Source organism: Heptranchias perlo, chromosome 1, assembly GCF_035084215.1.
Source record: "Heptranchias perlo isolate sHepPer1 chromosome 1, sHepPer1.hap1, whole genome shotgun sequence".
Lineage (NCBI taxonomy): Eukaryota > Metazoa > Chordata > Chondrichthyes > Hexanchiformes > Hexanchidae > Heptranchias > Heptranchias perlo.
The window spans coordinates 144,280,769-144,299,716 of NC_090325.1; the positions used below are offsets into that span (position 1 = coordinate 144,280,769).

Genomic DNA, 18,948 nt, shown 5'->3' on the forward strand with positions numbered 1-18,948 from the left:
CCTCCATCTCAATACGGTCGCGGCCGATCCTCCATCTCAATACGGTCGCGGCCGATCCTCCATCTCAATACGGTCGCGGCCGATCCTCCATCTCAATACGGTCGCGGCCGATCCTCCATCTCAATACGGTCGCGGCCGATCCTCCATCTCAATACGGTCGCGGCCGATCCTCCATCTCAATACGGTCGCGGCCGATCCTCCATCTCAATACGGTCGCGGCCGATCCTCCATCTCAATACGGTCGCGGCCGATCCTCCATCTCAATACGGTCGCGGCCGATCCTCCATCTCAATACGGTCGCGGCCGATCCTCCATCTCAATACGGTCGCGGCCGATCCTCCATCTCAATACGGTCGCGGCCGATCCTCCATCTCAATACGGTCGCGGCCGATCCTCCATCTCAATACGGTCGCGGCCGATCCTCCATCTCAATACGGTCGCGGCCGATCCTCCATCTCAATACGGTCGCGGCCGATCCTCCATCTCAATACGGTCGCGGCCGATCCTCCATCTCAATACGGTCGCGGCCGATCCTCCATCTCAATACGGTCGCGGCCGATCCTCCATCTCAATACGGTCGCGGCCGATCCTCCATCTCAATACGGTCGCGGCCGATCCTCCATCTCAATACGGTCGCGGCCGATCCTCCATCTCAATACGGTCGCGGCCGATCCTCCATCTCAATACGGTCGCGGCCGATCCTCCATCTCAATACGGTCGCGGCCGATCCTCCATCTCAATACGGTCGCGGCCGATCCTCCATCTCAATACGGTCGCGGCCGATCCTCCATCTCAATACCATACTCCCACTCTCTCCCCATATCCCTTGATGCCTTTTGTGTCTAGAAATCTATCTAGCTCCTTCTTAAATATATTCAGTGACTTGGCCTCCACAGCCTTCTGTGATAGAGAATTCCACATGTTCATCACCCTCTCCTCATCTCAGTCCTAAATGTCCTACCCCGTATCCTGAGACTGTGACCCCTCGTTCTGGACCCCCTGAGCCAGGGGGAACATCCTCCCTGCATCCAGTCTGTCTAGCCCTGTCAAAATTTTATATGTTTCAATGAGATCCCCTCTCATTCTTCTAAACTCAAGTGGATACAGGCCGAGTCAACCCAATCTCTCCTCATACAACAGTCCTGCCATCCTTGGAATCAGTCTGATGAACCTTCGCTGCACTCCCTCCATGGCAAGTATATCCTCTCTTAGTTAAGGAGATCAAAACTGCACACAATACTCCAGGTGTGGTCTCACGAAGGCCCTGTATAACTGCAGTAAGACATCCTTGCTCCTGTACTCAAATCCTCTTGCAAGGAAGGCCAACATACCATTTGCCTTGCGAACTGCTTGCTGCACCTGCCTGTTTGCTTTCAGTGACTGGTGTACAAGGACACCCAGGTCCCTTTGTACATCAACATTTCCCAATCTATCACCATTTAAATAATACTCTGCCTTTCTGTTTTTCCTTCCGAAGTGGATAACTTCACAGTTATCCAATCCTATTAAATTATAAACAGCCATGAAACCTGGCTACCAAAGGCAGCCAGAGCAAAAGATGCTGCACCAGTACCACAGGTAGCATAATCCAAAAAGCAGTTCCTTGGTTTGGAAACATTGACAAAGTAAATTTCAATTAAGTTAACTGTAGGCAACCATTTCCTGATTTAAGATTTAAAAGTGTCATGCTTTTCTGTAATTTCAACGCTCTCCCCTTCTAACAGCAGCAACCCCGTGAGTACACTTGCAAATGCTCGGATTTCTAAAATTATTAGGTTTGAAACTTTAGGAGAATGGCCCCATTATACAATTAGCAGATACCCAGTTTGTCGTAAGATAGCAACACGTCAATGAACGGACACCCTTCAGTCTTCATGTAGGTGCATAAAGAACAAGAGTAAAGAAGTAATGATACATTGGTACAATTTGGTTAGACCACAGTTGGAATACTGGGTGCAGTTTTGGGTAACATTAAGGCCAGAGAGCATACAGCATAGATGCACTATGATGATGCCAGGTATGGGATACTACAGTAATGAGAGACTTAAGATACTATTGCCACTGGATCAGGATGGTTAAGAGGAGCTTCAATAGAGTTGGGTTTTTTTTAAGGTCATCAGGGTTTTGATGGGAAATGGTCTTTTCCCTGATTGGGGAATCAGTGATGAGGGTGTGGAGAGGGGTTCAGAGAATTTTTTTCACAGTTGTTAGAGCATGGAATGCTTTGCCACAGGTGAGGACATATAGCCAATGCATTTTTTTTAAAAGGGAAGAGCAGATAAGTATTTGAAAAGCAGAGGAAGATACAGGGTTATTGGGAGGGACAAAGCAAGGCAGTGGGATTAGCAAAAGAGCCAGCACAGAAACAATGGTCCAAATGACCTCCTTCTGTGCTGTAAACCTCTATGGCTCCATTAAATCACAAAACAAATAAAATTTTATAGTTAAAAGCTACTTTCATGATACATAAAAATCAAATAAAAAAGATATCTCAAATCTCATGGGGCAGAAAACACTGGTGGGAGTAGTTTATAGGCCCCCTTAACAGTAGTTTATAGTGTTGGACAGAATATAAATCAGGGAATTAGAGGAGCATGTAACGAGGGTAATGCAATAATCGTGGGGGACTTTGATCTTCATATACTGGGTAAACCAGATTGGCAAAAGTAGTTTGGAAGACAAGTTCATGGAATGCATTCGAGACAGTTTTCTAGAACAATATGTTGAGGAACCAACCAGGGAACAGACTATTTTACATCTCGTATTGGGTAATGCGACGGGGTTAATTAGTAATCTTATAGTTAAGGATCTTCTGGGGCAGAGTGATCATAATGATAGAATTTCATATTGAGTTTGAGAGTGATATAGTTAAGTCCGAAACTAGGGTCTTAAATTTAAACAAAGCCAATTATGTAGGTATGAGGGGCAAGTTGGCTAAGGTAAATTGGGAAATTAGATTAAAAGATATGACGGTAGATAAGCAATGGCAAACATTTAAAGAAATAATTCATAATTCTCAACGAATATACATTCCCTTGAGGAATAAAAACTCCACAGGAAAAATGATCCAACTGGGGAAGTTAAGGATAGTATTAGATTGAAAGAAGAGGCTTACAATGTTGCCAAAAATAGTAAACTTGAAGTTTGGGAGGGTTTTAGAAATCAGCAAAGGATGACCAAGAAATTGATAGAGGGAGAAAATTAAATGAGAGTAAACCAGCAAGAAATATAAAAGCAGATTGTAAGAGCTTCTACAAGTATGTAAAAAGGAAGAGATTAGCAAAAGTAAACACGAGTCCCTTAGAGGCAGAGACCGGAGAAATTATAATGGGGAATAAGGAAATGGTAGAGACGTTAAACAAATATTTTGTATCTGTCTTCACAGTAGAAGACACAGAAAACATTCCGGAAATAGTGGGGAATCAAGGGTCTAATGAGAGTGAGGAACTTAAAGCAATTAACATTAGTGAAGAAAAATTACTGGAGAAATTAATGGGACTAAAAGCCGACAAATCCCCTGGACCTGATGGACTACATCCTCAGGTTTTAAAAGAGGTGGCTGCAGAGATAGTGGATGCATTGGTTTTGATCTTCCAGAATTCCCTAGATTCTAGAACGGTCCCCGTGGATTGGAAGGTAGCGAATGTAACCCCACTATTCACGAAAGGAGGCAGAGTGCAAATAGGGAACTATAGGCCAGTTAGCCTGACATCAGTAGTAGAGAAAATGCTAGAATCTATTAATAAAGACACAGTAACAGGGCACTTAGAAAATCATAATATGATTAAGCAGAGTCAACAGGAGAGAAAGGAAAATCATGTTTGACAAATCTATTAGAGTTTTTTGAGGGTGTATCTAGCAGGGTAGATAAGATGTGGAGATGCCGGTGATGGACTGGGGTTGACAATTGTAAACAATTTTACAACACCAAGTTATAGTCCAGCAATTTTATTTTAAATTCACAAGCTTTCGGAGGCTTCCTCCTTCCTCAGGTAAATGTAGATAAGGAGGAAGCAGTGGATGTTGTATATTTGGATTTTCAAAAGCCATCTGATAAAGTATCACACAAGAGGTTGTTACACAAGATTAGGGCTCATGGGATTGAGGATTGATTACTGGACAGAAAACAGAGAGTAGGAATAAATGGGTCGTTTTCAGTTTGCCGCAAGGATCAGCGTAATGAGCTGTTTACAATCTGTATCAATGACTTAGATGAGGGGACAGAGTGTAATGTATCCAAGTTTTCTGACAATACAAAGCTAGGTGGGAAAGCAAGCTGTGAGGAGGACACAAAGAGGCTGCAAAGGGACACAGACAGATTAAGTGAGTGGGTGAGAAGGTGGCGGTATAATATGAGGAAATGTGAAATTATCCACTTTAGTAGGAAGAATCGAAAAGCAGAATATTTTTAAAAAATGTTAGAGACTAAAAAATGTTGGTAGTCAGAGGGATTTGGGTGTCCTTGTACATGAATCACAAAGTTAAACTTGCAGGTATAGGCAAGCAGTTAGGAAAGCAAATGGTGTGTTAGCCTTTATTGCAAGGGGGTTGGAGTATAAGAGTAAGGAGGTCTTGCTGCAATTATATAGGACTCTGGTTAGACCACACTTGGATCACGATAGAGTTTTGGTCTCCTTACCTAAGGAAGGATATACGTTCCAGAGAGGGGGTGCAATGAAGGTTCACTAGATTGATTCCTGGGATAACAGTGCTGTCCTAGGAGGAGAAATTGAGTAGAATGGATCTATAATCTCTGGAGTTTAGAAGAATGAGAGATAATCTCATTGAAACATTTGAAATTCTTAGAGGGCTTGACAGAATAGTTGTTGAGAGGCTGTTTCCCTGGCTGGAGAGTCTAGATCTTGAGATAATAGTCCCCAGATAAGGGGTTGGCCACTTTGGACTAAGATGAGGAGGAATTTCTTCACTCAGGGGGTTGTAAATCTTTGAAATTCTCTACCCCAGAGGGCAGTGGATGCTCAGTTGTTGACAATATTCAAGATGTGGAGATGCCGGTGATGGACTGGGGTGGACAAATGTAAGGAATCTTACAACACCAGGTTATAGTCCAACAAATTTATTTTAAAATCACAAGCTTTCGGAGATTATCCCCTTCGTCAGATGAATGAGTGAAAAGGTTCTCAAATCGCATATCTTATACTAGGCTGGGACAGCATCACACCAATCAAAAGGTGTCGTTGTTATTCAAACAGGCCAGTCACGGAGAACAGCACGTCCCAGTACACTGGATATACATTGTGTCAATTACACAGACAGGCAGAAAGAAACCCAAAAAGGCAGAGAGAGAGAGAGAGAGAATATTAAAAAACATAATTTTTTTCCCTTTTTTGCTGGTGGGGTTACATGTAGCGTGACATGAACCCAAGATCCCGGTTGAGGCCGTCCTCATGGGTGCGGAACTTGGCTATCAACTTCTGCTCGACGATTTTGCGTTGTCGTGTGTCTCGAAGGCCGCATTGGAGAACGCTTACCCGAAGATCGGTGGCTGAATGTCCTTGACTGCTAAAGTGTTCCCCGACTGGGAGGGAACCCTCCTGTCTGGCGATTGTTGCGCGGTGTCCGTTCATCCGTTGTCGCAGCGTCTGCATGGTCTCGCCAATGTACCATGCTCCGGGGCATCCTTTCCTGCAACGTATGAGGTAGACAACGTTGGCCGAGTCACAGGAGTATGAACCATGTACCTGGTGGGTGGTGTCCTCTCGTGTGATGGTGGTATCCGTGTCGATGATCTGGCATGTCTTGCAGAGGTTGCCGTGGCAGGGTTGTGTGGTGTCGTGGACGCTGTTCTCCTGAAAACTGGGTAACGTGCTGCGAACTATGGTCTGTTTGAGGTTGGGTGGCTGTTTAAAGGCGAGTAGTGGAGGCGTGGGGATGGCCTTAGCGAGGTGTTCGTCGTCATCGATGACATGTTGAAGGCTGCGGAGAACATGGTGTAGTTTCTCCGCTCCAGGGAAGTACTGGACGACGAAGGGTACTCTGTTGGTTGCGTCCCGTGTTTGTCTTCTGAGGAGGTCTATGCGATTCTTCGCTGTGGCCCGTCGGAACTGTCGATCGACAAGTCGAGCGTCATATCCCGTTCTTACGAGGGCGTCTTTCAGCGTCTGTAGGTGTCCATCGCGTTCCTCCTCGTCTGAGCAGATCCTGTGTATTCATAGGGCCTGTCCATAGGGGATGGCCTCTTTGACGTGGTTGGGGTGGAAGCTGGAAAAGTGGAGCATCGTGAGGTTGTCCGTGGGCTTGCGGTAGAGTGAGGTGCTGAGGTGCCCGTCTTTGATGGAGATTTGTGTATCCAAGAAAGAAACCGATTCTGAGGAGTAGTCCATGGTGAGTTTGATGGTGGGATGGAACTTGTTGATGTTATCGTGTAGTCTCTATGGACCCACGGCGAAGAATCACTGAAGAGACTACACGATAACATCAAGTTCCATCCCACCATCAAACTCACCATGGACTACTCCTCAGAATCGGTTTCTTTCTTGGACACACAAATCTCCATCAAAGACGGGCACCTCAGCACCTCACTCTACCGCAAGCCCACGGACAACCTCACGATGCTCCACTTTTCCAGCTTCCACCCCAACCACGTCAAAGAGGCCATCCCCTATGGACAGGCCCTATGAATACACAGGATCTGCTCAGACGAGGAGGAACGCGATGGACACCTACAGACGCTGAAAGACGCCCTCGTAAGAACGGGATATGACGCTCGACTTGTCGATCGACAGTTCCGACAGGCCACAGCGAAGAATCGCATAGACCTCCTCAGAAGACAAACACGGGACGCAACCAACAGAGTACCCTTCGTCGTCCAGTACTTCCCCGGAGCGGAGAAACTACACCATGTTCTCCGCAGCCTTCAACATGTCATCGATGACGATGAACACCTCGCTAAGGCCATCCCCACGCCTCCACTACTCGCCTTTAAACAGCCACCCAACCTCAAACAGACCATCGTTCGCAGCAAGTTACCCAGTTTTCAGGAGAACAGCGTCCACGACACCACACAACCCTGCCACGGCAACCTCTGCAAGACATGCCAGATCATCGACACAGATACCACTATCACACGAGAGGACACCACCCACCAGGTACATGGTTCATACTCCTGTGACTCGGCCAACGTTGTCTACCTCATACGTTGCAGGAAAGGATGCCCCGGAGCATGGTACATTGGCGAGACCATGCAGACACTGCGACAACGGATGAACGGACACCGCGCAACAATCGCCAGACAGGAGGGTTCCCTCCCAGTCGGGGAACACTTTAGCAGTCAAGGACATTCAGCCACCGATCTTCGGGTAAGCGTTCTCCAAGGCGGCCTTCGAGACACATGACAACGCAAAATCGTCGAGCAGAAGTTGATAGCCAAGTTCCGCACCCATGAGGACGGCCTCAACCGGGATCTTGGGTTCATGTCACGCTACATGTAACCCCACCAGCAAAAAAGGGGAAAAAATTATGTTTTTTAATATTCTCTCTCTCTCTGCCATTTTGGGTTTCTTTCTGCCTGTCTGTGTAATTGACACAATGTATATCCAGTGTACTGGGACGTGCTGTTCTCCGTGACTGGCCTGTTTGAATAACAACGACACCTTTTGATTGGTGTGATGCTGTCCCAGCCTAGTATAAGACAATATTCAAGACTGAGATCAATGGATATTTGGACACTAAGGGATTATGGGGATAGGGTGGGAAAATGGAGTTGAGGTAGATGATGATCAGCCATGATCGTATGTTCTTATGCTACAACTTAAGAGCAATAGTCTTTTATGAAGAAGCTCTTTATTCATGATCACCCGAAAGGCAACTTCCATAGACAGGCCTGCGTCTCGTATGAACCAAAATTCAACCTGATGCATGAAGTGACCAAAGATAGTGCACCTCAGTTAACCTTTGTAGCACTGGGATGTATACACTGAAATAGCATTGGGCTGCCCATCATATACTCCTGACTTCTTTAATAGAAGTAGTAAGACCACCCCGCACAGTCAGAAGTGCCATCTTTTGGATGAAACGCTAAATCAACTGCCCATCTGCCTGTTCAGGTGTGTAAAGAAATCTCATGCCATTATTTTTCCCCTAAGAACAGCAAGTTCTTCTGGTATCCCAGCCAAAATTCATCCTTCAACCAACACTATTAAAACAGATTACCTGGTCATTCATCTCATTTGTTGTTTATGGGATAAATTAGCTGCTACATTTGTACACCTAACAATAACAGCACTGCAAAAGTAATTAATTGGCTTTGAAATGCTTTTGGGGTATTCTATTGATGTGAAAGACAGTTTATAAATGTAAGTTCATTCTTTCTAACTTGATACTTAAGCATTTTGCATTCTCATCTCCTTTAAACTAAATCTTTTGATGAGTGTTTTTACACAATCACATGCCTCTGGACTCAGTTCTGTCTCGTCAGTCACTTGGAAACACAGTTGTAATGAGTGAACTAAAGACACAATGAACAGTAATTAGTCCCAGGCCAGGCAATTTCTCACACCTCTGCCTTTTCCTTACTAAGGAAACTTCCTTTAAGAAATTCCAGGTCCCCTCAACAGGCAGGTAAACAAATTTTCAATCATTGTATCTTCCAGACTGTTAAGAGTGAGAATTGTCAGCTTTTAACACCTGGGTGGGTTTTCAATTTTCTAACAGTTTATAGGTATTAGAAATAGTTTGGTCCTAAACGACCACTGTTCATCTCCTTTCACAATGGCAATGTGGAAATGCATAGAGATACCTGACCATATTAACTTTCTAATACCCTTAAACCATAAAAAAGAAGAAATGCATGATGGATATTTGACCATATTAACTCTTTGGCTCACATAATGGGGTAGCTACAGCACACACACACAGAAAGGCACAATTGTGTAATTACGTTTAAGCCTTGGTATGTTGATAATTAAGTTAGCTGAGCACCGTCTGGCTCCCCTAGCAGATAAGGGTATTGCTGACTATAAAATATAATGAGAATACAGTTTCTTGAAAGGCCATGTGGCCTTGAGACTGACTTCAGCCCTACTGATAACCAGGACAAGAATGCGGGGAGGATAAGTGTGCTCAGGCCTACGAGGCCTATGTGCCAAGATAGGAATGAGCTATGGACGTCCAGAGGGGGCAGGCTCACTACTTGATTGACCAACTACCTGAACCAATAAAGAATGTACGTGTATGCCCATATTCTACGACAGGTGGGCGTACACGATTTACTGTATAAACATGAGCTGTCTCACTGACTCAAAGAAGCAGCGCCTTCAACCTTTGCTTGAGGGCGCTCTTCCCTTGTATACAAGTCAATTAAAGTAAAACTTTTCCCTTTGTAATACTGGTCTGGGTGTGTTAGTGCATTGGTATAGTGTTAAGTTTCCACAGCAACTTTGCATATATTAACATTTCACAATTTGAGGTGTTCAGCCAACCAACCAGAACCTGATGTTTACAGTTAAAGACATAGGCATACACAGACAATGGCAGATCAACTTCCTTGGTCATGTCTACCGCCACCACTATGGGATTGCGCGGTTGGTGACCTACAATGCACATGCGTGGTCCAACAAGCCCTGGGCCCGAGTGCGTATGCGCCAGTCCTTGGTATTAGTCACAGCGAACCCAGACAGTGTGTTCACTCACCACAATCCCCTCCCCCCACCCACAACGTAAAGGAGAGAGCAAATCTTGAGATAGCAGCCATGCTCATCATTTTAAACATCCTAGTGCCTAGCCCTAAATGACATTCAAATGAAAAAAATGCAATTTAAAATTTTGTAATTTGAAACTGGATAGAACCCCATTACCGTCATAGGCGGTCAGCTTTGCCCCGTTGCAAATGTGTCAACTTACCAAATTGCTAATTTCCATCCACACCAAATTCTGAACAGATGTAAAGTCGTGTTGAGTTTGTTTCTGCTCTTAATGTGATTAGAGTGGAAAAGGTCTCTTCAGGTAAACTGATTCACACCTGTGACACTCTGCATGCTTAAATTTTCGGATGAATGAGCCAAGATGGGCAGAATAGACTTTCTCATCTGCATTTATCTCGTGAACAGTGATTTTAAAAAAAATTAGCAGCTTTATTCTAGTACTATGAATGAAATGGTTAATAAAAGGCATCATGTAAATGGTTAATTCGCTACATTATTACATCGAGTCTACAGCACAGAAACGGGCCATTTGGCCCAATGGTCTACGCCGGCATTTATGTTCGACACGAGCCTTCTCCCGCCCTACTTTATCTAACCCTATCACCATACCCTTTCTCCCTCATGTGCTTATCTAGCTTCCCTTTAAATGCATCTATGCTATTTGCCTCAACTACTCCTTGTGATGGTGCATTCCACATTCTTACCACTCTTTGGGTAAAGGGTTTTCTCCTGAGGTTTGTAGTTCCCTGGACTTGTTCTATCTCCCTTTTAAAATATAGAAACAACATTAGCTGTCCGCCAGTCCTCTGGCACTATTCCTTTTTCTAATGATTTTATATCAACATGTAATAGTGCCTCTGCTGTCTCTTCCCTAACTTCTTTTAATATGTGTGGATGCAATCCATCTGGGCCAGGGGTCTTATTCTCTCTAAGTTTGATTAGTTTATGAATTATTTCCCCCCCTTTCTATCTTAAATGCCTTTATATCTTTTTTGATCTCTTCTTCTAATGTCATGCCCACCTTGTTAATCTCCCTAGTAAATACTGGGGCAAAGTAACTTCAATATTTCTGCCATTTCGCTGTCATTACCTATGAGTTTATCTTGTGCATCCTGTAGTGGCTCTGATCCATCCTGATTTTTTTTTGTTATTTGTGTCTGTTTCTTTTTATATTCCTTGATAATTTAATTTAGTAGTTCCTCTTTGCTTTCCTCATTTTTTTAAAAGACATCTTTCCTCTCTGTAGTCCCCTTTGTCATCCTCTCTATTAGTGTCTGTGTACTTAGAGTATGCCGTTTTCTTTAGTTTCAATTTTACCCTTAACTCTTTATTCATCCATGGTGTTTCATTATTGGCTCGTTTGTTCTTGTCTTTTTTTTAAAAATTGAGGAATATATTTCTCCTGAACTCTATTGATCACCATTATAAATATTACGCACTGCTGTTCTATCTCTTTGTCCATCAACATTTTTTTCCAGTTTACCTTCCCTAGTTCATTTCTCATCCCATCAAAATTAGCTTTTTTCCAATCTATTAGTTTCATCTTACGTCTTTCCCAATCATTATTTTAAACCCTATTATGTTATGACACTATTGCCTAGATGTTCCCCTATGCTTACTTCTCTTATATGCTCCGATTCATTTCCCATTATTTGATCCAGCACTGATTGTTGGGTAAGAAAGGAGTCCTCGTCACACTGTAAAAATTCCATTCCCCTTTCCCTACATCATCTTGCCAGTTTATTTGGGGGTAGTTGAAATCTTCCACGATTATTTGATGTTTTTTTAAACTCATTTCATAGATTTGCCTACATATTTCTTGCTCCATTTCCCTCCCACAATTAGGTGGTCTGTAGAATATACCTATTAACGTGATTGAACCCTTATCTTTTGTCTCAATCCATATGGATTCTGTTTCTATCTTATTACTTATGTCCCCTTTTTCTATTGTCATTATGTTGTCTCTAATTAGTACAGCTACCCCAACCCCCTTCTTCCTTCCCTATCCTTTCTAAACAAGTTATATCCTAAAATATTTAACTGCCAGTCCTGTTCTTTATGTAGCCATGTTTCAGTTATCCCTGCTACATCTGGCTCGTTATGAATTATTGCCTCCAGCTGATTTTGTATAGATTTTAAAATATTGCATAAACAGAGACTAGGATTGAACAAAGAATAGTACAGTAGTAAGGATACAAATCTATACTTTGGTACATGTACAACCATGAATACAGGCCAGAAAAAAGTACATTACTTCTAAGGTTTATCATGTAAAACAGTTTAAACTTCTGCAGGAAAACTGGCATCTCAATTAATTGCATTTAAGCAGTGCATAAACAGTTGGAGCTTTGCTACTTACTCTCCCATATGCCAAGATGGGCAGCAGCAGAGAGGGGGCAGATGTTTCTGTTGATCTTTAGCTTCCAGCAGTATCACCAAATTGGGGTACTGATAGGTCAAATAGCTCAGCAGGAAGATCATGAAGTTATAGATGACATATGCTTCATAGCATTCTCGACACGTGTCGACATATATTGCGATATGAGGATATTTCAGGGCTATCCACTGGTAAGAAAAAAATGGTTTCATGTAAAAGTAAGTAACTAGACTTTGCTTTACTACACAAACTTGTCAGCATCTAGACACCAAACTGTTGTATAATGAGTAATATGGATCTGCATTTTAGAAAATACCACCCAAACACCAAACTAACGCAATAGAAAAAGACAAAGATTCAAGTATGCTTATCCTAATCAGACCACAGTGAACATGCAATATACACTCATACCCAATGACACTTCCATGCCAAAACCTTCCAATATCAATATTCAGTATCAAAATTCAAGCTGTTGCAAAGTTGTAGATTTTCAGCACCTACAATATTTGTGTTCCCACCAAATATTTGGTGTGAAACTTACTTCTCTTTCCTGTATTCTAATCTTTGTTTTGTGTGCATGCATCAGAGGGTCCCAAGTTGTGAAGTAGCATTCATACATAAATTCATGATTTAGCTTAACCCATTCTCCATTGAATGAAAGTGCTCCAAAATATATTTATTTGATGGGGAACGGGTCAAATAAAATGAAAAAAGTTCTCTTCAAAAAGGAGTTATTTTAAAAATGATTTTAGAGAATGAAACTCCACAATATAAACATGAGGAAATTTGTACCATTCATTTTTGAAGGGGCCGGAATGAATGCACTTTGTACTTAAAAAAAAAACGATTCCTTTAAAACACCAACTAGCATTAATATTGCACCATTAATATAGGAAAAAACCCCAAAGCACTTCACAGAAGGGTAATCAGACACCAATCCAAAGAGAGCGATAGATAGATAGATAGATAGATAGATAGATACATATATAAAAAAATAATTAGATGGGGTGACTAAAAACAAAGAGGTGGGTTTTAAGAAGAGTCTTAAAAGGAGGAGAGGGAGGTGAAGAGGCAGAGAGGTTTAGAAGAGAATTCTAAGGCTTAGGGCCTAGATGGCACGGCCACCAATGGTGTGACGTAGGGAATGGAGGTGCACAAAAGACTGAGTTGGAGGAATGCAGAGTTTTTGGAGGGTTGTCAGGCTGGAGAAAGTTACAGAGAGAATCACAAGAGCTCTGGAATAGTCAAGTCTGGAGGTGAAATGGACAAGGGTTTCGGCGGCAAATGGAATGAGGCAGGGGTGGAGGTGGAAGTAGGCAGCCTTTGCGATAGAGAGGATATGAAGCTCAGCTCAGTTTGAGGTTGCGAACAGTCTGCTTCAAACTGAAGCAGTTGCCAAGGATGGAATCGGTGGTGAGGGTATGGAGTTTGTGGTACGGGTCAAAGACAATGCCTTCAGTCTTCCCAGTGTTTAGCTGGAGGAAAATGCAGCTCATCCGCAACTGAGTATCAGACAAGCAATCTGACACCGAGGCAGTGGAGTTGAAGATGATCTGCCCACAATTGGATAGGCAAGAGTGCAACCAAGCAAGGGCAGTCCTACTTAGCTGTCTAACAGAGGAGGTGTATTGCAGGAGGATGGTGTGGAAAACTGTGTTAAGGTTATTCTTCCTACCAAAATGCACCACCTCATACTTATCTATATTGAAATTCATTTGCCAAATACACACCCATTCTGCCAATTTATTAATGTCCTCTTGCATTTTGATGCATTCTTCCTTTGTATTAACTATACCCCCAATTAGGTGTCATCCGCAAATTTTGAAATTGTACTTCCGATTCCCGAATCCAAATTGTTAATGTAAATTGTGAACAACTGTGGTCGCAGCACCGATCCCTGTGGAACACCACTTCTCACCTTTTGCCAGTCTGAGTAGCTACCCTTAACCCCTACTCTCTGTTTTCTGATTTGTAGCCAGCTTGCTATCCATTCTGCTACCTATCCGCTGACTCCACATGCTCTGACCTTAGCCACGAGTCTACAATGTGGTGCCTTATCGAAGGCCTTTTGAAAATCCAAATATTGCATCTACTGCATTACCCTTGTCTACTCTGTTATTTCTTCAAAGAATTTAATAAGGTTGGTCAAGCATGACTTGCCCTTCTGAAATCCGTGCTGACTATTCTTTATTATATTTTCCTATTACATCTTTGAGTAAAGATTCCATTATCTTTTCTACCACCAACATTAAATTAATTGGTCTACAGTTCTCTGGACTTGTTCTAGCTCCCTTTTTAAATATAGGAACAACATTAGCTGCCCACCAGTCCTCTGGCACTATTCCCGTTTCTAGTGAATTTTTATATATATTAATAGTGCCTCTGCCATCTCCTCTCCAACTTTTTAATTTTCACAGATGCAATCCATCCAGACAGGGGTGTTATCCTCCCTAAGTTTGATTAGTTTATCAATTATGTCCCCCTTTTCTGTCTTAAATGTTTTTATATCTTTTTCGATCTCTTCTTCTAATGTCCTGCCTACCTTGTTAGTCTCCCTGGTAAATACAGAGGCAAAGTAACTAGTCAGTATTTCTGCCATTTTGCTGTTGTTACCTGTGAGTTTATCTTGTGCATCCCTTAGTGGTCCTATCCCTATCCTGATTTTTCTTTTGTTATTTATGTATCTGTAGAATACTTTACTATTTCTTTTTATATTCCATGATAATTTAATCTCGTAGTTCCTCTTTGCTTTCCTAATTGTTTTTTTGACTTCTTTCCTAACCCCTCCTTTATTGTCTATGTACTTAAAGTATGTATTTAGTTTCAATTTTACCCTTATCTTTATTCACCCATGGAAATCTGGAACTCACTCCCCCAGAGGGCTGTTGAGGCCAGTACAGCTGACATTTTCAAGACTGAGAGTGATAGATTTTTGTTGGGTAAGGGTATCAAGGGATATAGAAGAACGACAGGTATATGGAGTTGAGATACAGATCAGCCATAATCTAACTGAATGGCTGAACAGGCTCAAGGGGCTGAATGGCTTATTCCTGTTTCTATGTTTATTTATTTACACATATATTTCAACACTCTGAAAGGAGTTATGTTTGGTTCCCCAAATGTGGAGTCATTTCTAGCCTAGTTGTTTTACTTTTAGGTATAATTGAGAAAATATTATGTTTTACAAATTGTTAATGCAAGGATTTATCTAATCTACAGTAAGGCAACTTGGCTTTTTTAAAAATTTACCAAAACTCAGTTTAATTTGGGTTTATTGGTTCTAAAAAGTGCTCTAGATCTTGGGTGGAACTCAGTAAAAGAAGCCATCAAAATGAAATTCAGAAATCTATCTTTCTTCAACAGTATTAATTTAGTTTATCCAAGACATACATTAGGACTTCACATTAGTCTTTAATACAAGGGTGTGATTACTGAAAACATGCAAGCAAAAACAAGCTACCCAGTCAACAAGCACAATAACACAAGCACTGTAACACATTGTGCAGTACAAGGCACTCTGCAACCCAGCTTCTTACTAATTATCTGGTAAATCAATAATGTATTTTAATTCAAGGCTTCAAGCAACACAAATTATCCATAAGAACTTAAAAATCAACTTACACTGTCTAAACTGTAAATAGGTACCATCCATAGGATCCTGCAGACAGAAAATTTGGACAATAAATTACAATTTCTAAATATTCTGCATTTACTATTTTTCCTAGATGTACAACTGACATTGTTATTAGTAAAATCAAAGGTGCATTGAGTACCTTATTATTGGCTTCTGTAATTCTGGCTGAGTATAATGCACTAGATGCTGCAAGATGCCCCAAAGTGATATTGGAATTGTCATAAACACAAAAATCCCAGCAATGAACCATGCTTTATTGTGAGTTCCGACCTGGATTTAAAAATAGAAACAAAACATTACTGGAAACAACTAAATATTATGGATACATAAAGCTGCATGTTTATTACCAGTAATTCAGCCACTAGAGAAAAATCTTGAGATCATTAAATTGTTTGAAATCAACAATATGGTTTTGGGAAGCATGTAAAATGACCATGTATGGTGTGGGGATATTGCCTAGTATTATTGCCATTTTTTTTGCTGTTGCTGGCAGCTTGTGTCATCAGTCAAGATGCTTCATTAAGTGAACATGTGGTCACATTCATAAAGGATTAACAATTGCTAATCACTGTCAGTTTGAGTTGATTGCTGGGGAAGTGATATATTACAAGAATGTCTGTGTGCATTTCCTGTCAACTTTTTCCATTATAAATTCTTGTGCTGACATTTATTCACTGTGACACGGGAGACTAAAATGAAAACTGTCCCCTGCTACCAGTTCTTATCCCACGCCTGTCTGTCTCAGGACACACTTCAAAAGCCCATTTCAACCTTTGCATGGGATCCGGCTTTTTAAAAATGAGGAAAGCAGGATTCCCTAAAGGTTTTTTCATTTTTTCCCCAAAATCCTTTATCAGGGACAGCTTTTGAACTAAAGGGCTTCTTCCCCATGACTTTGTGGAAAGCACTATTATTTAAATAACAGGATCATCCCCAAATTCGAGCCTTGAAGGGAAACTGAACGTTCCCAGTCTCCCTTCACCCTTTCCCTCCTCTGTACCAATCAGAGTGCCTGTCTCTTGCCTTTTCCTTCTCCCCTGGACCTGATAGGCTACATCCTACGGTTTTAAAAGAGGTTGCTGTAGAGATAGTGGCTGGATTAGTTTTGATCTTCCACAATTCCCTAGATTCTAGAACGGTCCCCATGGATTGGAAGGTAGCAAATGTAACCCCGCTATTCAAAAAAGGGAGAGAAAACAGGGAGCTACAGGCCAGTTAGCCTGACATCAGTAGCGAAAATGCTAGAACCTATTAAGGACATAGAAACAGGGTACTTAGAAAATCATAATTTGATTAGGCAGAGTTAACATGGTTTTATGAAAGGCAAACTGTGTTTGACAAATCTATTAGAATGTTTTGAGGGTGTAACTAGCAGGGCAGATAAAGGGGAAACCATTGGACATAGTATATTTGGATTTTCAAAAGGCATTCGATAAGGTCAGGAGTGAGATTAGAAAACATGTCTACAGTAGAAGTTTGGAACTCTCTTCCGCAAATGGCAATTGATACTAGCTCAATTGCTAAATTTAAATACGAGATAGATAGCTTTTTGGCAACCAAAGGTATTAAGGGATATGGGCCAAAGGCAGGAATATGGAGCTAGATCACAGATCAGCCATGATCTTATCAAATGGCGGAGCAGGCACGAGGGGCTGAATGGCCTACTCCTGTTCCTATGTTCCGAGGTGCTACACAAGATGAGGGCTCATGGGATTGGGGGTAATATATTAGCATGGATTGAGGATTGGTTAATGGGCAGAAAATAGAGTAGGAATAAACGGGTCATTTTCAGGTTGGCAGGTTGTAACTAGTGGGATGCCACAAGGATCAGTGCTTGGGCCTCAGCTGTTTACAATCTATATCAATGACTTAGATGAGGGGATCGAATGTAATGTATCCAAGTTTGCTAACGATACAAAGCTAGGTGGGAAAGTAAACTGTGAGGAGAATGCAAAGAGGCTGGAGAAAAGCTGGACAAAGAATAGAAAAGAGAAAGACCCAGAAGAGAAAGGGAGAACCAGAAGAGGAAAGACAAGGACAGGAGAGAAAAGCAATAGTCATTTAAGAGGGCATCCTCCAATTTACTGTAAACAATGCCCCAGAAGATCCATTAATGTAAAAATACAGTTTTAAAAACCTGTGAGCAAATTACTAGCAACATCCCACTACCCTTCAACATGGGAAGTACATTTGCTTACAGGAAGGAGTTTCTAGGTTCGAAACATTATAATATGCCACTTCTTAGTTAAGACTTCTTGTTTAAATGCATCATTTTAAAACAGAAATAACTTATAATAAAACAAAATGACAGACTGCCACGTTACCTCAGATTTTCGCAGCTCCCAGACACAGAGAGGAATAGCAACCACAACACCCACTATGTATAGGAATACCACCAAAGGGCGGATCCACTGTCTCCAGTTCCCACAGGTGCACGACATGGTTCCAGGATATCAGTGTGCTTCTCACCCAGTTGATCAAATCCTACTGAATCTACATCCCACGGGAACAAGTACTACACTTTCTCAACCACCCCAATTACCCCGAGCGTTAAACTCCCTCAGTTTCTCCAATGGGCTTCTGCACAGTTCCTGGATACCTGCACCACAATGCACACCCCGCCTCTGACTAACCTGGACACTCGCTGCAACGGGCACCCTGCCCCCTGGACACCCTCGCTGCAACGGGCACCCTGCCCCCTGGACACCCTCGCTGCAACAGGCACCCTGCCCCCTGGACACCCTCGCTGCAACGGGCACCCTGCCCCCTGGACACCCTCGCTGCAACGGGCACCCTGCCCCCTGGACACCCTCGCTGCAACGGGCACCCTGCCCCCTGGACACCCTCGCTGCAACGGGCACCCTGCCCCCTGGACACCCTCGCTGCCACGGGCACCCTGCCCCCTGGACACCCTCGCTGCCACGGGCACCCTGCCCCCTGGACACCCTCGCTGCCACGGGCACCCTGCCCCCTGGACACCCTCGCTGCCACGGGCACCCTGCCCCCTGGACACCCTCGCTGCCACGGGCACCCTGCCCCCGGACCCCCCTCACTACAACGGGCACCCTGCCCCCCCCTCACTACAACGGGCACCCTGCCCCCGGACCCCCTCACTACAACGGGCACCCTGCCCCCTGGACCCCCCTCACTACAACGGGCACCCTGCCCCCTGGACCCCCCTCACTACAACGGGCACCCTGCCCCCCGGACCCCCCTCACTACAACGGGCACCCTGCCCCCCGGACCCCCCTCACTACAACGGGCACCCTGCCCCC

The 18,948-nt window shown here is 43.1% G+C and overlaps 1 protein-coding gene across 1 annotated transcript in view; it reads right to left on the reverse strand.

The window, feature by feature from the left end:
* tmem184c (transmembrane protein 184C) overlaps nt 1-18,654 on the reverse strand; it is a 37,448-nt gene extending 18,794 nt beyond the window's left edge. The window contains exons 1-4 of the mRNA XM_067992254.1: nt 17,998-18,654; nt 15,813-15,943; nt 15,661-15,697; nt 12,022-12,227 (exon numbers count right to left, since the gene is read on the reverse strand). Coding sequence (XP_067848355.1) covers nt 12,022-12,227; nt 15,661-15,697; nt 15,813-15,943; nt 17,998-18,114 — 491 coding nt within the window. The 5' untranslated portion in view covers nt 18,115-18,654. The remainder of the gene's footprint in view (nt 1-12,021; nt 12,228-15,660; nt 15,698-15,812; nt 15,944-17,997) is intronic.
* Nucleotides 18,655-18,948: the final 294 nt, after the last annotated feature.